At 41.6% G+C, this 27,989-nt stretch overlaps 1 protein-coding gene across 6 annotated transcripts in view; it reads left to right on the forward strand.

Annotated features, from left to right (window-relative positions):
* PPP2R2B (protein phosphatase 2 regulatory subunit Bbeta) overlaps window positions 1-27,989 on the forward strand; it is a 435,701-nt gene that overhangs the window by 165,589 nt on the left and 242,123 nt on the right. For 2 of the 6 annotated variants that reach the window (XM_070517250.1, XM_044780740.2), the window contains one exon: window positions 2,639-2,832. The exons of 2 other annotated variants lie outside the window; for them this stretch is intronic. In XM_070517250.1, coding sequence (XP_070373351.1) covers window positions 2,639-2,832 — 194 coding nt within the window. Of the gene's footprint in view, window positions 1-1,704; window positions 2,135-2,638; window positions 2,833-23,167; window positions 23,253-27,989 lie in introns of those variants that run through there. 2 more of the 6 variants (XM_070517248.1, XM_070517249.1) reach the window with 2 other exon arrangements.

Below are 27,989 nucleotides of genomic sequence, written 5' to 3' on the forward strand. Positions count from 1 at the left end.
TCAAAGTAGAAAAGAGTGGTGCACAAAATTGAAGCCTTGGATCTGCTTAATCCATGGAGATCTATCTAATTTGCCTTCTCAGAACTTGTGTCCTAGGAAAAAAATTGCCTGTATTGTTGAATAAATGCAGGAGGAAATTAACAGGAAATGTGAAAGGGAAGATTTAGTAAACCAAGAGGTGGGATCTATGGAGGAAACATTTCTCCCATTGGTTACAGTGGCAAATTCCTCAAGCACAGCCTGGCCAATGAGCCCGGGCCTACCTGATTCATCAGGCAGCTCTGTTCCAGTCTAGCCCATGTTCCAGGAAGACAAAGGGGAGAATTTCCCAAATACTATTCCAAGGTCTCTTGTTGCAGCTTAAGGCCGTTGCAGTTGAAAACAAGACGCCTTCTCACCACTTTGAGATGAAATTAGCTTTTTTCCCCTCTACCCCTCCTTTCCCCATTATACGGAACTACAAGAGAAGCTGGACGGTATAACTAAAGATGAGCTGACCACTGGAGCCTTGGTGATGGATACAGCTCATTATGTGGAGAACCAGCCATGGCAACTGATGCTGCAGTGGATTAAACTAAGTTGCACCAGCTCTCATCTGTTACTGGAATTTCATATGCGAACTTTGAACAAATAGTCAAACAAGCATGTAAGACTTAACCACCAGACGCAAATAAAATGGAGTCTATTGAAAGCTGAAATTCCCCCAAAAATTATACCAAAGAATGTTTCTACTCTCTTCCCTCAGATGTGCGATCGCTTTCTGGAGAGAGAGACAATGCCATTTTCCACCTGCTGGAAGCATCTATTCTTCATGGAAATCTAATGGCAATTCCCAACCTCAATTAAGAACTTGTTTTCTCATTTTTTTGAACTTCAAATACTTTCTAAATTGTGTTAGTTGAAGCATTGTATGTATATAATTAACTCACAGGTCCCTCTGGGCTCATCTAGCTAAACTTGTGGAGCTTAACTGAGCAAGACAGTTGCTAATGTCTCTCTCTGCAGTGTGACACCCACTGAAGTGAATACCTTCTGCAAGAGGAAACCGGGGAAATTTCTCTTCCAAACTGGCTTTCTAATGATTTGGGTTGCTTCATAAATGATTTTAGTTGTTTCATAACAATAATGATCTAATTTTCTTTCAAATAAGGAATTTGCAATTGGGGGAAACACGGGTGGGTAGGGAATTCTGTATTTTCCTCCTAGTTGAACTAGGAAGAGAGGCCTCTTCTTTGTATTCATTGGCTGTTTGAAATTCCCTCAGGTAGCAGCGGCTCTCTGTGGGCTCAGGGCTCCAATGTACCTTCCATGTTGCAAGTATTTGTAAGCCGTTCCTGCAATGTTGCGTCTTCACAGCAAAACCTGCAGGACGGCCTGCAGCAGTTTGTCCAAAAGTGCAAAGGGCTAGGTAAGGGGAGCTTTTTCGGATTGACTATATCGACTAGATTCATAACTCAGCCCTCTGCTTCCCTCTGCCTGTGTAGACATAGACGCCTACAGTTAGCATGAGATATTTTTGACTGTTTGGAATGGAGAAGTCAGATGTGACCATAGAAAACTTCTGGCCCCTGCTCCTCTTTCTATGCCTAGCACAGAGGGCTTAAGCTAGGCAACGAGCCGCTCGCCTTCCCGTTCTCTCCTCTCTTTCTGAGGCTTCCAACCCCAGGCCTCGCCCTTTAACTTCATCAAGGGACCGCATGCATCACATAAGGCTGAGCAAAAGGGACCTGGATGTAGGCTTCCTGTCTACCCAAGGGAACCTACTTCTCCTTGTCGTTCTGAAGCGCAGGTGTCCGGAGAAAGGCAGCGAGCTAGGGACTCTGGGTGCTAGAGTAAACGCCGGCCGCCCTTAGCTGCGTGGTACAGGCTGAGGGAGGTTGGAAGAACACGTTTTTGCTTTTCACGTGAACCTGCAAGCTAGCTGCTTGCTGACCAGGTGCCGGTTCGCGGCTGCGTGCGCCCCACTGCCGCAGAGAGTAGCCGCAGCCTCTGCCTCGGCCACCACCGCTGACGGGGAAGAGTCCCGGGGCTGCTGACGCGGTTGGGAGGAGCCTCGCCTTGAACGCACCAGCCGCCTCCAGCCTCCTTCTGCAGCAGCAGCAGCAGCTGCGAGTGCGCGCGTGTGGGTGTGAGGGTGAGTGCGCTGGCGCCGGCCGCAGCGCCCTGCCCAGCTCCCCGCTGGCTTCCTAGCCCCCGCCAGCCGGAGCCACCCTCCCGTGGGACTAGCACCCTCATCCGGGCCGGGCAAGCCTGAATCCTGCCCCTACCATCTCGCCACTGCAGCTCGGGTCCAGAAAGGCACCATTTTGTCGCGGCTGCCCGCTCTCCCAGGGGGAGGAGGGATCTTTTTTGCATTTTGGAGCGGCTGCCAACGAGGGGAACCTGTTGGGCATCTCCCCAGCCCCGCTTGTGAGCGCCTCCCGGGCGGCGGGCGGGACCAGACCCCTCGGGGCACGGCGCATCTTGGCACCCGGAGGCAGCGGAGGCAGGCGCAGCATCCTCGCTGGGAATTGGAGCTGGAGTGAGCGCACCACGGGAGGAGCCGCCGCAGCCTCGGAGATCCCGAGTGGAGGAGGTGACAGCTCCATTGCCGGGTTTTTATTTTTTTTTTCTCTCCGCCTCCCCGTCTCCTCCTCAGGCTCGGACCATGGTGCAGTCCCACTGGCTCCCCTGCCCCCCTCTCCTGTGAGACTGGCTGCGGGGAGGGATCATGGATACTTGTCTGCCGGCTTCTGGTTCCCACGCAAGTAAGCCTGCTGTCAATGGAGGAGGACATTGATACCCGCAAAATCAACAACAGTTTCCTGCGCGACCACAGCTATGCGACCGAAGGTAACGCCAGCCCCACCGCATTCCGCCGCTGGGGCCGGGCGCAAGTTGCGGATCGCTGTGCTCCGCGGACAGCTGGGCGCGGAGTGGCGGAGACTCCTCTGGGCCCCGGGGCTGGGGCGGGGGCTCGGCTTGCAGGGGCAGCCGCCAGTGTGCCCCACATCAATCCAGGCTCCGCGAGGCGAGCCTGGCGTTCAGCAGCAGGTGGACCCGGCGCCCACGGGAGTTAAAATGGCCCTCAGGGATTAGGCTTTTCAGGGTGGGGCTCCTGGCTGGAAAAATGACCCCCAGAAGGCAGATAACCGCTCCCTCAAGATGTTTGCAGGGGTCTTGGGGGGAGATAAGAAGGAAGGGGCCCACCAGGACCGAAGGTCCTCCCCTCCCTAAGCGGAATGATGTTGTCTCTCTCAGTGGCTGCAGGGAGGGCATGGTTTCATTTCCTGCCCGTTCATCTCTCCAGCCAGGTTACCTGCTCAGACAATCAAAAACCCAAAAGGGTGAGCCTCTCTCCCCTTGGAAGTGCATTAGCAAGAAAATAAAAATGTGACCGGGGAAGCAGTGTTCCAGCGGCGAGCAAATGAGTCTGACACGTGGGGCGAGCAATGCGATCAGTGGGGCCTTTAAAAATCACCATTATGAATTCTGCAGCAGTAGTTTCTGCTGAATCAACAGCCAGCAGAAAGCAAGAGGGTTCAGTAAGCTGAGCTTTGCCAGGAGGTGAAATTTTCGTCTCTCTCTCTCTCTTTCTCCCAGCTTGTTCTGACATTAGCCTGAGTGCCGTGCGGACGGGCAGGGAAAGTCAGCAGGTGGAATCTCTTTCCGTCTTTTGTGTGTGAATAGAGAGTGGAGGCATTTTTTTCCCCCCAAATACCAAAACTTCTGCATTTTTGCTTTCATTATCTACCCGTAGGACTTCATCCTTAACCACTCATATAAAATGTTGGATTTTCACATTGTAATAGCCACGTGAGAAAATGGGTGTGAAAGTGCTTTAGGAAAATGTGGCGAGATATATTAACATTATTCTTATTATTCTTGGATGCTAAAATTTCTATAATATTTAATCAAATCAACACTACTAGAGAGATGGGGTGGGGATAGTAAAAGAGTTCAACATCTGAAAGAAATGAAAAGACACAATTTGGGGGTAAAGGTGGCATCTTCTATAAACATCCCTGGAAGTTTTAGATAGAAAGAATGCCCAATGCTATTGAAAATATATTGTCCATTCATCATTATCATTGGAGAGCATCAAACCTAATATGTCCATGGTGCTAGACAGATTAAGCAGAGTTGCAGATCTCTGGCTTCCAGGAGCTTAGAGATGGCTTTAAAGATGTTCAGCCTATCCCTCCCCCATACCAAGCACCATACTTGCTGATTCTTTCTATTTGCATGATAACAACGTGGTTGGAAGATGTTCTTCCTCAGTCTTACTGCTTTGTCACTGACTCAGTTACCAGGTAGCGTATGATTAGCTCTGTGTCTAAGCATGTCATCCAAGAGAGAAGTTGGCCTTGGGTCTGTTGACATTTTTGGGGACACTTCTTCCTGTTTGTGACAACAAAGAAAGAGGGCTGCCTTCATATTTTCTTCCATATTGCATTATGCCTCTAAGTGCAGGCAAAGGAAACTTACTGAGCCCAGAAGAGGGGCAAATTGTGGCCACATGTATAAGAATGTCATCTGTAGAATGAAGAAATGGGTTTAAAACGGTATTCCTCATTGCTTTCAGGGCCTTACACATTACCTAATCTTTGTTGCTATTTTGTGGCATTTTTATAAACTCTGATTCTGGATAAAATACCTGGGTTCATATAGTGAAAAATGAGGTATGAGTTTATAGCAAAGAGCTTTCAAAAAATCTTTCTAAATCAACCTCTCAGATATCTCTCTGTCTCTCTCTGTCTCTGTCTCTCTCTCTCTCACACACACACACATACACACACGCACTAAACACACAAAACTAAACAAATCTTTATTCCACAGTAGGCTTCCAGGTTTCTTTACCTGATCTTGGTGAAGCTTTGGGAAGAAAATTAAAAAGGAACTTATACAATGTAAATAGCGGAAGTTGGGCAGAGCAGGAAGTTCTCTCTGGTCTTAACCTGTTCATTTTAGGGAACATTCATGAATGGCGCCAGCCTAAAGGGAAGCATCCTCTTCTGATGGAGACCTCAAAAGTGCTAGTACACCTTGAAAGAGCACCAGATCAAAAGGTTCGGTGTAAAAATCCACTTTATTGGGGGTTTCCCCCCAAATTTCTCTTCCCATTTATTAACTTAAACCTGCTTTCTGGGGAATTAGCTTCGAGGTCCTTCTATAGACTTTGCTTTCCTTTTTGTTTCTTTTGATATTTCTGCATTTTCCTACCTGGCCAGATATGTCAGATTTTTTTCTTCACAATCTCCTTTGCATTTATCTCTGAATTTCTCTTCCCTCTGCTCAGATCATTCCACACTGCAGTATTCTATTTAAAGCTGAAAGGGTTTTGCTGTGTAGTTAGTGTGAAGGACTCTAAGCTCAATTTGCATTGTAAGTGGTAGCTGCAGGCAAGTTCATCCGGCTAAGAGCAATGCAAATGCTAAAGGACACTTTTACCCAAGCTCCTCTCTCTCTCTCAAGAATGCATGATGTGCATTTGGTAAAGATTTCCTATGACTCTTCTTTTACTCTGGGCATTAAGGTTACCACCCTCCCCTATCTTTCCTCCCTTTTTAAAGTTGCCATCTTTGAGCATCTTCCATGTTCCAAGCATTGGCTGAGCTTTTTATATCTATCATTTTAATATATCCAAACCCTGCTAAGTGGATCTTGTTATTTCCTCTTTCAAATAAGGAAACTGAGCAACTGAGGCCCAGAGATGTTACTAATTTGCCAAGGTCACACAGACAGGGGAAAAGCTTTTCTTCAAACTCAAAACTGTCTGAAACCCATACTCTTCCACTAGGACATTCTGCACTGCCTCATTTTCCTTTAACCATTAGTTCCTTTTATGGGGGAAATCACAATAGTTTTAACTTTGTGTGTAAACTGTGTTACCTCTGGGACAAAATTCTTTGCAGGGATCATTTGAAAGTGTGTCTACAGTGTTATATATGAGGAAAAGCACTGGGGGGCCATGGGGTTGGGGTTGGAATGACCACAAAAATAAGTCAACACAATGATTTTATTGGCTTTTTCAGATATGGAACTCTGAGTTTCCTAACCAAGGGTTCATCTTTTAAGTCTCTTTGATCTGTATGTGGATTTCTTTCTGTATTTTTAGACTTGTTAGAACCAACTAAAACCCTCTCTCTGTTATAGAAGTCTGAGAGTTCTCTAGATTAACCTTCCTACTCTCAAATGGGGCCGAAGAGAGAATACTCTATATTGGTGGAGTTTATAGGAGTGGCAATGTGTTTAGAAGGGAAAGTCAGACAACATGTTTTTAAATAACTACTGTGTTCTGTTACCTGTAAAATGGGGATACAATGGAACCTGTGCCACAGGAAAAGTGATTTAATACAGGGCAAGCACTCAAGACAGTGCCTGACACTAAGCCAGACCTGGATAAATGGGCTCAGTACATTATAGCTATTGTTGTAATTACTTAAGCTATATTGCACAGCAAGCACAGTTTTTCCTTGGCTTGTGTGTTGAATCGGAAAGATCCTGAGGGGAAGGGCTGGTGAGGTCGCTAAAGTCCACCACAGTCTCTTCTTGGCTCAACCACTAGCCATGGATCTTGCCGTTTAGTAATTGGTCTTAATGTACTTGTTGGTTATATTCTGGCAGCAAGTAAGTTCCATCTTCTCATGGAGGCCTTTAAAAACCCATACTGTTTGCACATATTAAAGAAAGAACAAATTCACTTACTCCATATAGCACCTTCCAGTTGTTTATTCATTCTGCCTTTTAATTCTTTCAACAAATATTAACTGATTTTCTGCAGAGGCGGTCCAGCGTGTTCCAGTGCAGACTGGTCTATGTCCTCATGGAGCTTACTGTCTAGTGGAGGAGGTGCACATTAAACAAATAATTTTTCAAATAAAATTATAGTGACCAATTGTGATAAGTGATTTTTTGGGAAAGCCCCAAGTGCCTTGAGACCATAAATAAGGCAGGAAAGCAGATCTAATTTAGATTGGGGGTCTAGGGCCAGCCTTTCAGAGAAAGTTGAAGCTGAGAACTAAAGGATGAGTTAGGAATTAACAAGAACTGAAGACATTGCAGGTAGAATGGACAACAGGTCCAAAGCCCAGAGATACAAAATAGTCTGACAGATTCAAGGAAGGGGAAGATGCCTCTGGCTGGAGTGTAGGGACCAAGAGGAAGAGTGATGAAAATGAGACTGGAGCCTGCAGTTTACTTTTGAAGGCACCAAAATCAAGAAAGATTAATGCTGGATAGAGGGATGGATAAATGGATGGATATATGATAAAGCAAGTATAAAATGGTAATGGTAAAATCTGGGAGGTCAGTCTATGGGTATTCACTATAAATTTTTTTTCAACTTTGCTGTCTGTTTGAAAATTTTCATAATAAAATGTTAGAAAAAAGATACTGGAGAGATATTCAGGGACCAGATCACACTGAGCCATGTTGACCACAAGGAGTTTGGACTTTATGGATAGAGTGCCATTATCTATCTAGATGGATAGAAAGCCATTAAAGGATTTTGATGGGGGTGGGAGGTATGATCAGGTTTGTTTTCTTCAAAAGCTCAGTCTGTCCAGTAGGAAGGGTAGGGTCATACCACAGGGTAGGAAGTGAATAGGAGCGGAAGCAGGGAGATAATTAGGAGGCCATGGCTGTGCTCTAGGACGGTGGCAGCAGGAGAAATGGAGAATTAAATGGATTTGAGATATGTTGTAGGAGAAGAATGGATAGGACATACTTGGTGTGACAGATTGAGTGGAGACGGAGAAGTAGATGAAATGGTGTCAAGGACAACTGCCAGGATTTTGCCAGGAGAATGGCTGCATGGTGGAGCGTCTCACTGAAAATGGAAAAAGACCTTGGAAATTGCTTAGTTTGAGGGACCTGTGAGATATATAATCTCAGAGTGAGACTCTCAAGTAAGCAGCTGCATATCTGGGTCTGAAGCTCAGAAGAAAGACCTGGAATAGATATATAATTTGACATGTCACCAGCATATTGCAGGTTTTTAAAACCAGGTGAGTAGATGAGATGCCTAGGAGAAGAGCACTCCAGTGCAGAATTTGAGCCAATGAGTAAGAAATTACAAGGAAACTGATCTTAGCTTGGTATAAATAAATTGTAACAAAGAGTACCTCATAATGGAATGCCTTGGTCAGCATAATTAACTACACACTGAAATTATTTAAATAACACTATATGGCTATTTCTCAGCAATGTGATAGAATAAGACGAGTCCAGTCCTGGGTGAGTTGAGTTTAAAGGGTCTCCAAACTTGACATCTGTGTAATTTTTAAGATGTTATAACTTCTTAGGCACACAAGAATAAAAGAAAGTAAAGGTCCCTGCTTCTTCCGCACACACGCTCAAGAAAGAGGGGCATTATGATGAATAAAACTGGGAAGGTACATGAAAATGGCTTTTGCTATGAAGATGCTGGGAAGGCATTGGAAAAAGAAAAGGAGGTGGTATCATATGATGGAGAGCTGCCCGGTAGTTTCTTAAGTTGCTTTGGTATTTGTATGCAAAGGCCAGATCAGAATAGTATTTCCAATGTATATGGATGAATGTTTGAGTTCTCTGCTGTTCTCAGAAAAATCTGAAATGGAAGGTGGAAAGAAGCTGCCTTATATTATTGTAAATGACCTTTCTGGGGATGGGAAATGTTCTGCTACTAAACATAATAACCAGAATGCATTGAAAATCACTAGCGAGTATTCATTATTAGCATCCAGGTCCCCAGGGGCAATCCAGAGCCCTTTATGAGGGCTGGTCGGAACCGTACCAATGAACCTGGGGTGAATAATATTAGGCCAGTCCTGTCAAAATATTGGTAATGCTCAATGAAAAGAGCACAGCTGTAGACTGACATTCCTAGACTCTGGCATTTACATTTATAAAGAAACTTAAGGGTCCAATTTAGACACTTAGCTAAGGAAAGAGAACTAAGGTTTCTTGAGTACTGACTGTATTCCAGGCATTTTCCTAGGTGTTTCTCTTATATTTACTCATTTAATCTCCTTCAACAACCATGAGAGAATTGTTACATTAGCCCCATTTTTCAGAATAAGAAATTTCAGGGTTCGGAGAAGCAAAGAAGCTTGTATAAGGTCACATGTAAATGGCGGAATCAGACTGGGATCCATGACTGCTGGACTCTAGGCATGTGCTCTTTGCCCACCCGCACTGCCTCTTGCCAGGATTTTAGGGGAAGAGAGGCAGGTTCTAGCTTCTGTATGTAGCCCCATGGCGCCCTTCAGGGCTACTCCATTCACTTGTCTCATCTCTTCCCAGTAGGGCAGTGCACATGTCTGGGTGCACTTCCTCCTTCCTTCCCCTTCCTCCCACAGGGAGGGAGCTTAACTCTCCCACCCAATTCCAGAAGCCTTAGCTGACTTATTCCTGTAGATTTATTCTGCTCTACAAGGAGAGAAGGAAAATATTTATGGAATTGAGCAATCAGAATGTGAAAATTAGCTGGGTTTTGATAGCCTTCTCTATGTCTCTCACCCTCAGCCTAGGACATTCACCATGCAGTTCCTGAACTGAGCTGAGATGGTCCTACTGGGCCACCTAGACACCAGTTCTCCAGAGCTGATGGCAACTCCTGTAGTTGCCTGGAGCAGCGCAAAAGGAGTGGGACAGAGGCAGTTGTGTGATGGCACATGTTCTTTTGCACATGAATGTGGAGGTGTCTGAGACCTCATTTTGGCCAGAGCAGCTCTCCAATGCTGCTCCCCTTATCCCCTATTACTAAGATGAGTTTGCTTTAGCCAAACTTACCATCTTTACCATCAAATTTTCTTCTTTTTCCTTTCCGATAGAACTGTAGAATCAGGCTGAAAATCAGCTGTGACATGACAGACCAGTTCTGACATAACTATCTCATTGGAAGCACAGATTCTTTTTATATGACCAGTAGGAGATTTGTCTTAAGTAATCCAGGAAACTTTGAATTCTTATGCTCCAAGTTCACTATGGAAATAGTGGGGAGGGAGGATGATAGGATATGCATGTGTGAAATCTGTGAAAAACTAATTAGTATTAATTGGTTTCTTTGGAGAAGGGTCATCATGAGTAATGGAAAGGGATGGGTGTATAGAGGGGGAAGTCAGACTCTCAGTTCTGTGCTTTAGCAGAAAGAGACCTGATTGCTTACAGCAAATATAAAGAAATGAAGGGGACTCTGTGGGTAAGAGGCAAAAGGATGCAGGAAGTCTAAGGGTCTGGAGGGGCCCCTACGGGCAGGTTTTAACCTCAAAAAGATGAGGTCTTCTAGAAGGAGTGTGCCAAAGATCCCTTACCTGTGAGAAGATGTATTCCAGGTGTGCTGGGCTTGATGCTGGGGGACTGACAGCCTCCTCCATCATGCACTGCTGATTCCACTGCTGTAAATCCATTAGGTAGTGAACCTGAAGTAGTCACAGAATGGCAGGCCGCCTCCTCCGCTTAATGTAGGGGGCTCAGCTCCGTGACCCGCAACAGACGCACAAGGGTACGGAGGATGAAACAACTGTAAATGGCTCGAATGGGGAATATTACAGCGAGATGCTGAGCACTTTCAGGTGGTCTAAAAGACAGAACTCAGATCCCTCAGTACAAAATATCACCAGGAAGTGTTTTACCAAAGGGGAGAGCTGTACAAGGAACTTGAGGAGAGTAACATTGCTCATGTAACTTTACAGAAGTCAAGCTGGGGCCAGGTGCACCCAAGTTAGGAGGTCTGTTGGTTCACAGCAGCTGTGTTGTTGTCATTCACATTCCTCTCTGCCTTTATGTCTTTATTTAATAAGGCGAATAATACATAAATGCCTTCTTACTTGAAAGGATTGAAGCATTATAGAAGTAGATTAAGCCAAACATGATCACCCTCCATCCCACACCCACCCCGCTTCCCGTTGCAGGTTTACCATTGTCAATAGCTGGATCTGCTTCCTCATAGCACCTTTGTGTGCATTTTCATACATTTAAATATACATGTACAGATATACATGGGGGGTGTTTGCATAACTGAATGCATACTGCTTATTTGCACTTTGTCTATTCTCCCACTCAGTGATATATCTGAAAAATCTCTCCATTTCAGGACACCTACCTCTGCCTTGTTCTTTTTAATGGCTGCACAGTGCCCCATGGTATGACTGTACCACGTTTATTTAGTAATTCCCTTGTGGATGGATGGAAAATTGTCTCCGGCTTTTTATATTACATAAAATGCTGCAGTGATTATTCATATGTATGTATATACACACATACTTTTATATATATATATGTGTGTGTGTGTGTGTTTGTTTAAATGTTATCCTTCTTGATTTTATCAACTTTAAGCCAAGATGCTGGTTTCCATTTCTTACCAAAATGGCAAGAGGGAATTTCTGGCCCTTCATTTATTCTCTAAGTAACCTTGGATAAGTCATTTAACTTTGTGAACTTGAAATTCCTAATGTGGAAAATGGGAATACCTGGCACACTTATTTGTATGTGCATAGTACTTTATATTCTGAAACCATTGCGATTTCAGTGTTAATAAAGAACAATGTTGCTTGCTAGCAGTCATGGAGGGCTTGCTATGTTCCAGGAACAAACTTTGGGCTTTAAAATATTTTCCTTGTTTAATCCTCACAACTCTGTAAGTTGTCCTTATACCACTTTAAGCGAAAAGTTGAAGCAGAATGAGATTATTTCATGTCCAACTTCACCCAACAGTAAGTGGGAGAACAGAAGTCACTTCCAGGTCTGTCGGTGTAGTACAGGAACACACCTGTTTAAAGCAAAAGTCATGATGTTGACACAGAGAAAGGATTATTTATTTTTCTAAAGAAATACTCTTTTGAATCAATACCACTACACAGGGTTCAATTTTTATCAAGAATTTGAGAATGAATGGAGGGAAAATTGGAAGACAGTGCAGTATCATAAGCAGTGATGTGGAGTGCCCATCAGAAGACCTAGGTGTTATTCCTGGTCCTGCCACCACCATTAGTCAATTTTACTCTCTGGGCTTCAGTTTCCTAATCTACTAAAATGAGGCTGAAGATGGGGGAGGGGAGGCATGCTTTCTATAGATTTTGCTGGCTCTAAGTTTCTGTGATGCACTGTGTCTTTATGTGATCGTCTAGGTCTCTTTGGTGTGTCCTGACATTGTGCTCAGGGGTGAGTCTGGGGACACAGGCATAGTTAAATGGCCCCAGAACTCCAGGCCTGGCTGTATGTACTGATGGGTCAGATCATCCTTCTGGCAAGAAGGCTCTGGTGCAGCCAAGTGAGCCAGAAAGAAAAGCGTCTCGTTGCCAAAAGCTGCTGCAGATGGAGGAGCCAGTCTGTCTGGGCGGCCCATGACTTTGAGAGGAGCCATTTGGCAAAGTTGTTGGCAGGAGCTGCCTTGCAGCATGAATGCTGGAGACTGTCCTAGGCTGGAGTGAATCGGGGATGCAGCAAAGGTGGCTGGTGGAACAAATAACCATCTGGTGAGCAGGGTGCTGCTCATCTCGCTGCACTGACAGGGATGAGCAAGTGCCAATGGGTGAGGCTGAGCTCTCAATGACGCGATCTGACAGGCACAATAGAATTTCTCCCCTGCTATTGTATACTCCATGGAGGGGGTTATAAACCCCAGGGGAACCTGGTTCTTTCAGAAATCAAGAAACCAATTCCTTCCACTATTATAAAGCAGGAAAGAAAATTCATCAAGTCAAATCAAATTTATTTGTTGTACTTATTACGAGCTGCTATGCCAGTTGTGCTAGGGAGTTCTTGTTCTCAAGCATCTTTCCATCAATTTGGGCAGATGACACTCTGTCCTTCTCAAAATGTACTTAACCGTATAAGCCAGGCTGTGTGAGTCTGCTGCGTGTGCCTGTCTGGTATCACCAGGTAGCTGAGGTAGTGGAAAAAGAGCCCGCCTGGCTCTCGACCCACTTCCAGCAGTACTAGTTCTGTGGCCTTGGGCAGGTCACTGCATCTCTCTGATTATTTTCTTACCTAGAAAACATGGCAGGGGGTGAGGCAACATGCCCCTTGCTGACCTGTTATTGTTTATACGTGAGAATTAAATAAATACAAAAGAATCCCTCTCTTATTCCATGCATTTGGGACCATAGCTGATGGTAAATTGGGTAGTTAAGGCAGAGAATCATAAAAAATGATACACCTATTTTAAACAGCATTGCCTAATTTCGATGAAGAGCGTATTGAATCAAGGCTTACTCTTTAAGTATGAGTCTGCTGATTGGGGGTTATATTTTTCTTGCACAAACACCCAAAATAACAAAGACCGTGTCTGAGTTTGGTTTCCTTGAGGTTGGACAAGAGTATACACACCTGAGAAGCAATCTTACTACAGACCCTTCTAGGATTTTTATGATTGTCCCCAATCTTTTGTCTCTCCCAAGTTTTATTCGACAGTTCTTTGTCATCTTTTGAAAACATTCGACTTAGTTTTCATATGAAATAATTATTCTCTTTCTTTTCACACCATTCTTTTCATCACCTTCCATGATATTTAATTAAATAAAAAGTATAACCAGCCTCAAGAGATTTTGGAACAAACACAACTGACTGTCAGTAAACATGCACTTCACCCAGAAGAAGCAGAAGTGTGCCTGTGTACCTGAGATTAGCCTACTACATTAGCTGTGAGTATAGAACATGCTATATGCCCATTTTCCAGAGGGAGTGGAAGGCATTTTTTCATCCAATGAGTCAGCTTTCTAGAGGTCTGTTAAAAGAGCTTCTGTTGTGGGGGCTGGCCCCGTGGCCAAGTGGTTAAGTTCACGTGCTCTGCTGCAGGCAGCCCAGTGTTTTGTTGGTTCGAATCCTGGGCGTGGACATGGCACTGCTCATCAAACCACGCTGAGGCAGCATCCCACATGCCACAACTAGAAGGACCCACAACGAAGAATGTACAACTATGTACCGGGGGGCTTTGGGGAGAAAAAGGAAAAAAAATAAAATCTTTAAAAAAAAAAAAAAGAGCTTCTGTTGTAATTAGAATGAGGAGGAGGAGCCACCAAATACTGAGTGCTTGCAGTGTACCAGGAATTGAAGTAAGAGCTCTATATGTGCTATGTATGATGTACTATATATAATGTATATATGTATATATTGTGTGCTATATTGATGTGTATATATATATGATATAGACACATGCATGTGTCTGTATCTATATCACTTGATCCTCACAACAACCGTCAGATGTGTGTACTATTAAAGCTGAATTAGGTGAGGGAGACTTTTAGGTCTTATTCACCATTATCCATCATCCATCTCCTAGTATAGTACCTGGCAAATAGCACTCATTACGTGTTAATTAAGGAAATGAAGGAATGGATTTCTATTTTACTGATGATGAAACTGAGGCTTAGAGAATGTGTGTAATCTGCCTAGTATCAATCAGCAGACTCAGGACTTGAATGCAGGTATGTGTGACACAAAAATTTGTTCTTAAGAACAAATTTAAGTATGTTACAATAATTTCTTTATTACAAAGCTCTTGGGCATCTACTTTGGATCCCATATCATCCTAAGAATAGCCTTCTAATTGGACAAAAATTTGGTATTATCTCCATTTTACACAAGCAGGTAGGTGTTCTAGAACAGGGGTCGGTAGATTTGTTCTGTAAAGGGCTAGAGAGTGAATATTTTAGACTTTGCTGATCATACAGTCAACTCTGCCTTGGTAGCATGTGGGCGTGGCTGTATTCTAGTGAAACTCTATTTACAAAATCAAGTGGTTGCCCGTGGACCATGGTTTGCTGACCCCTATTCTAAAAAAGTGTTCGGAACCCAATAGAAGTTCAAAAAATGTGGATCTTCCAAGTGAGTGGTTGTAGTAAGTGCTAGAGGGAAGCTTACCTGAACAGGAATGGCTTAGTGGGGGAAGTGGGGTCTTGGTGGGATTCTGACGGGTGGAGAGGAGTGGCCAGGGCTTTCCTAATGGAGAAGGGAGTCTTGTGTGATGTCAGGAGGCAAGTATAAGCAAGGAATATGGTATGTTGTTTGAGCAAATGAGGTGGAGACTAGAGACGTAACAGACTGTCTGATAGCCCCTTACAATCGATAGCCCCTTACAATCCCCACACGTAATCATACCTCTTCTGACTAGTGTACCCCAAATTGTTCATTCAATAGTCATTTAAAAAACATTTATTATTATATTAGGCACCATGCTAAAAAAACAAGTATTACCATTAAAAAAAAACAGATGTAGACCTTGCTTTCGTAGAGCTTGCATTCTGTTGGGAAGGTACACATTAAATAAACACAAACATAAGAATATGAATTTAAATCTTGTTAAATACTATGTAAGCAAAGAAAAGAGGCTATGAGAGAACAAAATATATGCTCACTGATGAAAGCTTGAACTATAAAGAAAAGTGCAAAAAAGAATCAAATTTACCTCTAGCCCAAGACACAATCGTTATAAACACTTTTTGATGTATTTTCTTCCAGACTGTGTGTGTGGGGGGTGGCATGTGTGTGAGAGGGAGAGAAAGAGAGAGAAAGAGAGAAAGAGATGGATGAATACTGAAATTATATGTAAAATGCTATTACAGCTGTTGTTGTTTTGTTTGTTTTGGTCTCAAACAATACTGTGGGCATTTTTCTGTAATATCCTATAGTGAAACCATAATTTTACCAATCACTTAATGCTAGAAGTTTAGATTATTGCCAATATTTTGTTATAATAATTTGTGATAAATAATTGCATGGATCTACATCATCTCTCTGGTTATTTTCTTAGAACAAGTTTCTAAAATCAAGATTGCTGGGTTAAATGGTATGAAAAATTAAGTTTCTAGATAATATTAATAAATTGCCTTCTAAACAAGTTGTACCAAGGAATACCTTTGCAATTGCTGTGGCCCTCTCCCACCTTTGTCTGCTCTGTATTTTGCCTCTACCTCACATTGTTGCAGATTTCCAGAGTGTTCAAGCTCATCCCAGAAAACTCGTGTGGGGTGAAGATCAGAAAAAAATTCATGAAAAGATAACCGTTGAATTTTAACTTACTCCCATTGCCCTTGTCCTGCCCCAAAGCACCAGGTACTTTTACTCATTCTGACGGGGAGGCAAGCTCAGTGCACAGCCTCTGCCATTGAACACATGGGTGAGAAGCTTGTCCTCTAGGATTTAGTGGCCCACCTATATTAAATAAAATGACTGACATGGTTCCAGGGCATCAGTTGCAGACAAGTATATGGAACCTGGTGACCTGGAAATGTTAATTTTCCTCTAACTGGTGAGTAGGTAACTTCAAAGAATGATTGACCCAGTATGACAACCACTATGCTTGTTTAATGAGCTAGCCTCTCATGGGATTCAAATTTGACATTTCTGAAAGCTGTGTTAACTTTTCTTTTTATTAATGTATGTGTGGTTGAATGCTATTTGAACCCAGGCAAATCTGAGAACACTAGACTCTAGCTATTATTAGGTTAATACTTCCAGATATCTTTGGTTTCCCTCCAAAAATGGGGAGCATGATTTGATGGAAATGAAAAGTACAAATCTTATAAACAACCACTGGGATTGTGTTTTTAGTGAGTGATTTTTAGTCCCTTTTCAAAGCATGTTGGCCGTCTGCATTTCAGCAGTCTTTGGGGAATATAGTTAGGAGTCAATCTGAAGTTTCAATTCACTTTGCTTGAGTATTTGGGGCATTTTTCTCCTTCTGAAGTGTTTTGAGGCATTGAAGTGAGAATACTAAGTTCTTTGATACAGTTTTTATTTAAAATTTTTATGAAGTATTAAAAAATAATACACAGGTTGTGACCTGAGTGTTCAGTAGATAAAATTTAAAGAATGCACAGCTGGTTGGCTGGCTGATTGGATGTATATATGTATGGGCAGTTAAATGGATAAAGGTTTGAGATAGTTAACAGGAGATTTAATTGCTTCCTCAGAAGACCGAGAGTATTAAGGTAGCTTCTAGAAACATCAAATTCCAGTAATGATTTGGGACTGTAATATTAAAATCTACTTCTCATTTCCTTTCTCTTCTGTCTCAAAAGCCAGGGTGGGTGGGATGGAGTCAGAGAGTATGGATTAGGACAGCACAGATCCATGGGGACGTGATTCCAGGAATTCATCATGGCGCTAGTTTAAAAGGAGAAGATATGACAGAGGGAAGAATAGCTGCCCTGGAACCCAGAGTTAACAGAAGAGACTGGGACAGTTCAGTGCTTCCAGCTGACATCTCTTAGAGTGACTAATATCTAATCTCATCCCAGTTCTATGGAATGAGTGTGGAGACATACTATGCCTTGGAAGTCAGAACCTTCCGGGCACTTTATAGCACGTAGGGGCAAACGTTTGGTGCAGTTCTGTTTGTGAACAACGTGTATTTCCCTATAGCTTCTCTGATCCTTGTAGGGTCAGAGATCAAAAATTTGGTAAAGTCTCCCCAGGACCTGAAGAACTCTGCACTGTCATGAAAAATGCCAAAGCCATCTGATTATCGTACTGTGCTTCTGCTGCCAACATGCTTACTCAGTCCCTAAGCTTCCTCAGCACAATTTGAGATGGAAATTTTCTGATCAGAATTTTTCCTATAAGTGTTAGAAACTTGGATTTGAGCCCATTGTGCAGGCCAGGTTTGTTCTTTTTCCAGTTACTTGACAAGCAGGGTGCCTTTGAGGTACTCAGATGAATGGCCTTGATCTAGACATTGGCACGTGTTGAAAAGGCAAAAAATATTTTCCTACTTTTATTTGACCCTTTAAGAAGATTAGTCCGTTCACACTGTTTGCCTCTGCTTATAAACCTTCATGTTTTCTGCCCATCCCTCATCTCCGAGCGTCTCCTAAGTGATCTGCAAACCAACCGGGCTAGCTTGTACTGAGTCCTCATTACCCCAGGCCATTCCTACCTTCCTGCCCCCATGTGTGCTGTTTTTCCTTCCCTGGTACCTACAAGGCCTGCCTCAAATTCGCATTTTCCCATGAGGTTTTTCTTGAATTCCTCAAGTTCTTTAATCCTAACAACAATCCTATGATATATAGGTATTATTACCATTTCACAAATGTGAAAACTGAGGTCCAAGATCAGATAGCCTGCCAAAAAGAGGCAAACCTGCATAATGTCTCCCTGACCAGAAAGAAACTCCTGGAAGGCAATCATTATATCTTTACTTCTTTAGTTTATCCTACAGAGGACAGTGCAGTGCTTGGTAGGCAAGTGCTTAGCAAATGGTTTTCAAACTTGATTTGAGTTTGAGAATAGACTGATAATGACTCTGTAGTTAGGACAGTAGCTAGTTATGCATTCTTTACTTGGGAGTTTAAACTTGAAGTTTCCACTAAACACATGGAAACCAGGTTCTCTTACCCACCCTAGAGTTTAAAGATCTAGGGGAGATGTCAACAGATGTGCTATATGATTTTTGCAAGCACTTGGAAACTGTACTGCCTAATTAAGAGTGTAGACTATTGTTTTTTCTTTCATCCATTTATTTGTTCATATGTTTGTTCTTCATTTCACTCTTTAACCATTTAGTAAGTATTGGTTGAGCAACTGAAACCTCATTCACCCCATATGAGTTGGTATATGATGATATCAGTATGAAAAAAACATATAAAAGGTTATTAACATTGGTTATGAGGGGGAGGGGAGAAGTAAGCAAAAAAAGACTGTAAAAAAATAAAAGGTAGTCACATCCATGATAAAAGAATATGTATAGTATGATTCCTCTTATATAAACTTCTGTGTGTGTACATAAAGAATTCCATGAAAAGAATGGCTACCAAAATATTAATGATGGTTATCTCCAGCTGATGGAATTTTAAGTAATTTTTACTATTTATCTTTTATATTTATCAATTTTATATTTTCTAATGTATGAAAGTTGTAAATAAGTATATACATGATTTACATGATAAAAACAATAAAGCTGTCATTATGGTGAAAAATAGTTCATAGAATGTCTACTGTTTGCAAAGAACTAGTCTGGATATCAAGGTAGCAAATATTCACCTGGGTTCTTCCTCTTACTTTGAAGTCACATTAATCATTCTTAAAATGAAAATTAGTTTGAACCCTGTAAGAGCAGTGATAAGTGGACGCTAGTAACTGTCAAATTCTGTAACAAGAATCCCATTCAAGCTGGTACCTGTAGGTCTGGTGAAAGGGCTTTGGCAATGAGCTCTGTCCTTGGGTTCAGGGCCCCTTTGGTCCTGTGTCTTGGCTGAAACAATAAAGGTAAGATGATATCTCTGACCTCAGCCAATCATTTCATAAGGAGGCTGGGAAAGGGTCTGGAGGAGTCAGTGAAAATCAATTGCAATGATGGAAAAGCCATCTAAGAATAAATGTCCTAGAGCCCACGTGTCAGAGCCACCCCTCTGAACATGAAGGATCTCACAGTCTGTGTTTATTGATACAGAAGGTGGTTTTAATTACCCTGAAGGAATTTCTGGCATGTTTTGCCAAAGCCAGTCTTAAAATGTTTAATCAGTGGATTAGTGGCAACTAGACCTACTGGAGAGGTCTGCACATGGGGGCAGGTAGTCCGGTGTGGTGTATTGTGACATGGCTGTTAGTGACAGAGCATAGGTATGTTTTATCAGAGAAACACAGGCAGGGAAATACCAACATACACTTGTGAGATAGTCTTGGCTCTGGAAAGTATGGCATGTTTTATGTCTGAAGAGCCTTGGTTTCCTTCCCAGTCGTTGATCATGATCTAAGCAACCTGCATAACCTCTGTTTTTGGTATATTGAAAGTAAACTTCATAAGATGATCTAGAGCCAAAGTCTGAGTGATTAATCAAACAATCAGCTTTATAGCCCCACAACTAGTGACTTGAAAGGATGAATATGCCTTTACAAATACAGACCCAAGGAAAATTTATTCTTAAGATCTTTAGTTTTACTTGTTCGTGTTGACCTACAAAATATTTTAAGAACTGTAATAGGGAGAGCAGGATGATGGTGTCACATCACAAAACCATTTTAATCTGTCAAATTACTTGAGGGAAACCATAGTCCAAGATAAATGTAAAGGCACCGAGGAATTGTTTCCTTGATTTGTACCTCTTTGCTCTTGAATCTCTTGGTTGAATCTTTCCAATAAGACATAAAAACAATCATCGTACTAAATACTATCTTTTATTCATCTCTCCAAATTTAACTCCAGATGGAATTTCTTTATTTTCCTCTCTGCATAAAAATGTCCTTCACACTATCCCCTTTCACAGCTCTTGCAACTAGTCTCCTCAATTCTACTCTCTAATGTAGACATGCAAGGGAGAATTACTGGATACCTTGAAATCCAAATAGGAACCCAAAGGCATCTTTGGTAAAATACATTGAGCTCCCTTTGTTAAGCTACTGAGAGTGTCTCTGTCCTGCTTCGTGACATAGTGGTTTGGTGATATTCCTTTTTGCTTTCACAGAAAGGTTCCTCAGGCTGTTTCTTAATGACATTCACTGATCTGGGGATTTGCCAGGCTTATAGGGAAGTAAGGCCATTGGAAATGAATCCCTCTTAACCATCAAAGCAACTGAGCAAATAGTTCTTTGCTTAGAACTATTTGTTCTTTGGTACAGCTGATAATTATCAGTTTAAATAGTCCCCCTTCCTTCCTCTTGCCTTTTAAATTAGTCAGGAAACCAACTTGGCTAACCAGGTTGATACATTAGCAGCCAAATTTTAGGCAAGGAAGAAGTTACATAAAATAGTAATGCCATCTTATACTTGTGAAGGGGTTTTATATTTCTGCAAAGTATTTTCACAGCTCTTATCTACTATGCACAACAAATTTGGAGAGTAAGCATTCTTTCTTTTCATTTCCTCATTGGGGAAACTGAGATCCAGTGGAGCTAATCAACTTGCCCATGGTCACATGGCTGGTTTGTGGTGGAGACAAGACTGAGATCCAGAGACGGTGATGCCTCAAATAGAGCTCTTTCCATGATATTAGAATACTAAATAAATCAACTTTCATTGAACTCCCAACTAGATCAAGTCTTGCAGTCTTGGAAAAAGGTGTTCATTCTTGCTGACTCTCTCTGCAAGATGTTGGCCACCTACATCCTTAGGAGAAGGTTCTTTGGGTAGAGAAAGTGCCATGGCTCTTTGATTGTAGGGCTCAGTGTGGGATGTCTCATTCCTAAGGCCATTCATTGTTACTATGGCCAAGTAGAAGAGTCTCTTGGGCCATACTCCTGGCCAGTGGTACAACCTTAAAGAACTAGGATTTGTTGATCATAAAAATATGGAGAAGCCAATGGACTTAGTTCCATTTCATGACTGCGTACTGCACCCAAACATCTAACACACAGATACTTGCCATTTGGAAGAAGTAAGAAAACAGATATGAAAGACAATGGATTTATCATCATCACCACCTTCCTTATCTCTGGAAATATAATGTAAGGGCAGGGGAGCTACATTTGCTAAGTGGTTTTTATGTGCTGTGTACATCTTTTGCTTTGTTTCCACTTAATTATGTAAGCAGGCAATTCTTTATTAAGACTGGCTTATTGCTTAAATCTTCTAACTGTAGTTGCCCATATGTAAAATCAGAACAATAGTAATAACTGCCTCCTATGGTTGTGAGCACTAAGTGAGACAGTAGTTGTACAGTGGTTAGTTCAGAACCCAACATAGATTAAACCTTCATTAAGTGGCTGTTTGGCTGTTTTTAGTATTTCTAGAAGCTATAAAGGGTCAGAAGTATTATTTGCACTGGACTGTGCATTCTTTCTGCCCTCCAAATCCATAGAGTTCAGGATTATACTAAAAATATACATAAGTGGTTAAGAACACTAACTCTGGAAACCAGTAGGTTTATATCCTGGCTCTACCACTTGCTAGTTCTGTGACCTTGGGTAAGTTATTCAACCTCCCTAAGCCCAGGCGCCTCCTCTATAGAATGAGGATAATAATACTTCACTTCCTAAAGTTGTTGTGAGTATTAAATATGACATGTATGTCATATGTTCAGGACAGTCCCAGGTACGTAGTATGTAGTAACTGCTAAATAATATTAGGCTGTATTTTCATTAGTATTAATACAGTTATCTGTATGTCCTAAAGCATAATCATTACTGTCAAAAGACAGTTGTTTTGATTATAAGACAAAGAAATAAGTTAACACATCAACCTTAATCTTTGATCCAGTATCAGTTCTCGCTGGTGCTGATTGATCCCCTTTTAAATAATAAATAAAATCTCATATAATAATAATGGAATCTTATGAGAGTCTAAGCCAACTGCTGCCCTTTGCTGAGTATGAAATAAAGCATTAGGAGATTAGAATCCATTATCTACTCTGTGCACCATCAGTAGGATAGTTTTTAAAGGTAAGAGCTTTGAGATAGTAAAAAATTAATGGTAAGAGATTAATTATAAACCTCTCTTTCTATATAATGGTATATTGAAGCTTCCTATTAAGGCTTAATTTTGTTTTTCTAAAAAACCTTGCATCTCTATTATTGGTACTTCTTATCATATTGCCTTATTCATAGGTTCTCCTGAAGTATAACCTTGTACCTCTGAACACTTCGAGAGAGAGGAAGGGAGCCCCTTCCCACCAATGAGATGACCTACTCTTATTTCTGAATAATTCCAATTGCTTAAAAGTTGTTCTATGTATCAGAGCAGTCTCTGATTTTTTACCCATTGCTCCTAGCCCTACACTATGAAGACTTACCTCAAAAGCCTAGTGTCCTATGCACATGACCCCCTTCTTTAACTATGTGAAGACAGCTCTTAAGCACCCCAACCTCCTCAAAACTCCATGGATTGATTCCCTATGGCAGTTGTTTTCAGCTTTAATGTGTATTAGAATCACCGGAAGTGTTTGTTAAAGACAAATTTTGGGGCTCCATCCAGGGTTTCTCATTTAATAGGTCTGGGATGAGGCCTGAATGTTTGCCCTCTGACGGTTTCCCAGGTGGTGGTGGTGCTGCTGCTGCTGCTTCCGCTGGTCCAGCGCAACTCTTTGAGAACCACTGCCTTCTGAAACCCGAAGGCAGTTGAAACCTCCACTTTCAGTTGAGGAGGCTGAAGCACAGAAAGGTTTTGTGGTGTTGATTTCGTCACCTTATTAGGCTGGATTTTGACAGGCCAGGAGCAACCTCACACAAAGAGACTGTAGGGGGATCTGGGAGTGTATAATGCACCTGTGTGTTACCAAAAGTTGAAGCATCACTACCTCATGGAGTCTGGATCTGAACCCTGTGTTTGTCACAGGAGCCAAGGGAGAACCCAAGACAGAGAATAGTGGCACAATAATGAAGCATGAATTGTTCAGATGAAAGCACCTATGGAAATAAAGGTATTAGTATCATTATTTATACCTACTATTCTTAATAAAATAGCAATATGGAAGTGCTGAATAGTTCCAATTGCTTAAATGTTGTTCTGTGGGACCCAAATCAATTAATTCACATTTTCAAAAGAAAGTGTAGATAGGAAGCATCATTTGACTTATTATTTTAAGAACTAAGAACATGTTTTGATGGAATATTGTTACACAGTGATGACAAAAAATGACTGGTTATAAAATTACAAGGAGAGAGACATTAGGCTTGACAACAGAGACCATGCTTTCTAGATGCTAGACAGGTATGTAGAATAGGCTAGTGAGCCAGACAGATATATGAACTGCTCTAACAAAGAAAAGTCCTGGGGTCAGGAGAAGAAGAAGGGGACGATATGGGCTTCTTACTTTGTGTATGATGAAGAATAAAGGCTCTCACTAAATGGGTAATTTAGAATTAAAAAGCCAACCTAGAAATGGCTATGTAGGAAAAACAGTAACTTCTAACCTGTATAAATATTTGGAAGCCCTTTCAGTATAACCCCTTAGTCCCCCCTGATGTGGATGAGGTAGCATGAAGACCTCTGCTAGCCTTTTATATTCATTTCTTGAAACTGTGTGGTGAGACTATTGAGCTTTACAGCCTCCACATTTTGTTGTATTTTGGGGCGCTGGAAAATAAACTCTAGTGTAAAAGAACTGTATATTTCTATTTAAGAAAAAGAATCATCAGAGATTCTTCCCTGAGGTGGAATTTGTATCAGAGGTAGATAGGAACTCTGAGATGTATCAAAGAGTATGACATTGAGAAGAGAAAAGCTCCTTTTAAGAAAAGGAATGGGGAAAGAAACATATCCAAGTATTCATCATAGGGAAATAAAATTAAAAATGTGGTCAAAGACTTAAAGGGAGACGAAAATGAAGAGCAGCTGTGTATATTTATATATGTATATGTATATATGTTTATGTATATTCTTCATCAGCCTTTGGATAAGGATGTGTCAGGCACTCGTGTCCCAAGGGAACTATGCAACCTTAGTGCTTTATGCATTTGTATAGATTGCACACAAGTTATATTTCTTAATGCGTGTTTTTCTGTAAGATGATGAGAGAGCAGGGTTTGTTTTTAAATAATACTTTGGGGTGTTTGTGGAGTTCAGCTCTTTCCTTGCTATAGAAAATTTTACGTGTTACTTTCTAACCTATTTTAATAAAGGGTTTATATCTGTTGTGATTTCAATGTACCTTTCTTTCATTTCTACCAACCAAGTAACATTTTCAATGCATTCTAGTGTAGTATTGATTGGGGCGTCGGTGGAGGGGGGGCGGTGTCTGAGTTTTATTTGCTTTACCCTCGATGACAGGACTTTAATGAAATGAGACTAGATAGGCTTTGAATGGACATCCCCGAACCTTCCGACTTTCAGACCCTCTGTCCTTCCTCCAAGAGGGACCAAGAGAAGAAAGATTGAAGTATTTTGTTATTTGGTCTTGTTTTTCTGGTCTGTGTCATGTCAGACTCAAAATTTCCAAAAACACAAAAGCTGCAAGTGAGAAAGGGATAGTTCAGAGTCAGAATTTTAAGAGCTTGTTGTGAGGAAGAATAGCAAGGATGAGTGCCTGCTTTTCACTGTGCCTCATCAAGTCCAAATGTTTCTGGAAAATCCTTTCGAAGTACAAGGAATGGTGCCCTTTTCAAAATGCTAAGCGGTTGGTGACTATGTAAGCATTGTGCCTAGCTTCGTGAATAAGTGTGAGGTATGAAATGAATAAGAGTGTGTGTGTTAACATAATTTAAGAGTCACTTCAAGGTATTATCTTCATACATTAAGCTACTTTCTTCAGAAATGGAATCCATTAGAATTTGATTAAGATTCCCTTGAGTTTTCAACATGAGATTAAGATTATTTCATAGCAGTTTAAGGCATGAAACCATGTATGGCTATCTATGATTTCCCAAAGTGTGCTCCAGTGAGAAATAATTCTTTAATATGTGGTGGCAGATTGACATAAAAAGAGTCTGCCATCTATCGTTTTACTTATTAAGTATTTATTGAGCATGTTCTATGTTCCTGGTGCTATGCTCTGCACTGGGGATGCAAAGGTGTAGGACACAGACTTGGTCTCTTCTGTTAAGGAACTCCGGGTGTAGTGGGGGATACAGATAGGATAACAGGTAATTATAAGAAGTTCTGCAATGGAAGAAGGACAAGGGGCTGTAAGATGATGTAAGAGGGCTTAGAGGAGGACTCATGAAGAAGATGGCTAAGCCATGACCTGAAGGATGAGGAGAAGGAATCAGTTGAAGGGAAGAGGAATGAAAAGTGTTCCAGGTAGGGAGAATGGTGTGGTCAGAAGATAGTGGGTTTGTTGTTTAGTAGTTGGGTGACTTGAGGAAAGACTCTATTTTGGTGATTTAGTTTCCTTCCTTTGGGTGATGGTGGTGGTGACAGAGATGATGGCCATGGTGGGTGGTGGTGGTGGTGAAAGAGGAGAAAGAGATAAATAATAGCAGTTAATATTTCTTGAGCACTTATTATATGCCATGTTTAATTTATATTAAGAACTTTCCATGCATTAATTGCCTGTTTCAGTTTCATGGTTACCTTATGAGGTAGCCATTGTTATCTCTGTTTTACAGATGAGGAAAGTGAAGTTTAGAAAGGCTAAGTAATTTGCTCAAGGTCACCCTGCTAGTAGGTAGAAAAGCCAGGATTCGAAAACAAAGAAGTTGCCTCTAGAGCCTGCATTTTCCATCATTACTATGCTGTTAATAATCTAACTTTTTCTTAGGGCTGATATACAGATGACCGGGATAACTCGTTTGAAAGTCCTTTTTAAACTGCATGGAACACTATACTATCATTGTGCCTATTGAACTCAGGCGTGAGTCACATGCTCAGCACCTGGCCTAGAATAAAAAGTGAAAATGGTTTCAACAATATATGGGCTGCTGTTACTTGCCTTGTTAGCCGCTCCTCTAATTCCATGGCCTCAGCACGTTAGTAGTCAAAAGTGGTGTTCCCTGGGAGACATTTTTTGAAGCAACAGAACATTAGATGAGCTGGACCATGGGTTTGCTCCCAAATGGCAATTGCTGTGCTAGAAAGTCCTCAAACATTTTTGAGATTGTTAATCTGTCAGTCACTCCATACCCCTCCATGACTGCTCAGCACAAAATGACAGAGACTTGGCAATTATCCACTTCTGTTCAAGAATCTTGACTTCTAATAAGGATAGTCAAAAGCCTCATATGGACTTTTAAAAATTCTGGACTACCCAGTTGACCATGTATATATATTCTGTGCCCTGCCTCCACTTTTTTGCCAAATAGACTGTGTTCCTGTCACCTAGTTATTTCTGACAATCCCCAATATGCTGTTTGCATTTATCTGCACTCTAATCAGCCATATGTTGTGAACTTAGGACTGTCTGTACTAGTATCACACAAGCAGGTCCATTTTGCTAGCTAAGGCATTAGCAGCCATTGGGAATAATTGAAAATGTTCCGGGAGAGGCGGTTGCACGTTCTGGGCACAAAGAGCATGCCTCCACTACGAAAGGAATAGCTGGTTCTACAACAGGAAGGTCAACAATGAAGCAAAATAATAAATCTTTTGCATCGTAGTTCACTTCTGGAGGCTAATTGTTAGTTTGTTTAAGTCTCGCTTGGGGCCCGATGGGGGGGAGAGGGGCGGGTCCCTTTGGAAGCTTAATTGAGCTAGTGTGAAAGGAAAGACTGTGTAATTCAGATAGACTAGTGAAATGCAAACAGTTTCATGTATTAATGGTCACTAATGACTTGTAATCAAGCTATGATTGGTTAGGTTAAAAACAAAGATGCAATTAGTTTATTTGTTCAAGAGTGTAAGCAGAAGAATTTATCAATCTGCTGGTTATTCTTTTCCATTGGAGACGGCGGGCTGGAGCATTAGTCTTGAGCCATGGCACCTCGGGCTGCCATTGTCTGTTACTGAGATTCTCCCAGCTTTCTGACCGACCTCTTATAAGTCTGCAGTCTTTGTCAAAAGGGGATGAAGAGAGTGCTGTTCTTGGTGTGCTTTTTCTGTGGCTTTTCCTCTTGGTAAGTGAGCCACTTCAATTTTCACTTTTCTTTTTCAGCTCCGCTCTGGTCCCATCCTTCAACTGGCTAATTTTCTCAAAGTATCACCATTCATTTAGCAAATATTTAACACATAATTATTGAAGGCCAGTTATGCTCCAGACACTATCCTACACCTTAAGGTTTATATTGGTGATCAAGAGAGTCTTGGCTCAATCTTTGCAAAATTTACAATCTCTCCATAGATGTCTTTGGGATGTTCTGTACCACTAACTACTCCTTGAATTACTTATCACTGAAACCAAATGAAAAACTCTTGGCATGAAACAGATGCTCTGTTGAGATATGCATCTTAGAGAACAAGGCACTTTGATTCTTTGGGTACATCTAAACTGACAATAGAGATTTTTGAGGGATTATAGTGACTCCTTAGAAAAGATATACCTTGTCTTTTGCCTAGTCTTTTATTTAATTCAAGGAAGTGCATACATTTAAATCCTATGGGAGACCATGACATTAAAACAAAATCCTTTAATCCTTTATCAAGTGAAGACACTATGATCTGTTTGATACCACAGAACAGTAATGATGCAGGTTATCCCCATGAGGCATTTGGATCACTTAAGATTGTGCTGAAACAGTGGGAATGATCTTATTCACATAGAACATGGCTTCTTTCCTTAGCAGCA

Source organism: Equus asinus, chromosome 9 (genome assembly GCF_041296235.1).
Source record: "Equus asinus isolate D_3611 breed Donkey chromosome 9, EquAss-T2T_v2, whole genome shotgun sequence".
Classification (NCBI taxonomy): Eukaryota; Metazoa; Chordata; class Mammalia; order Perissodactyla; family Equidae; genus Equus; species Equus asinus.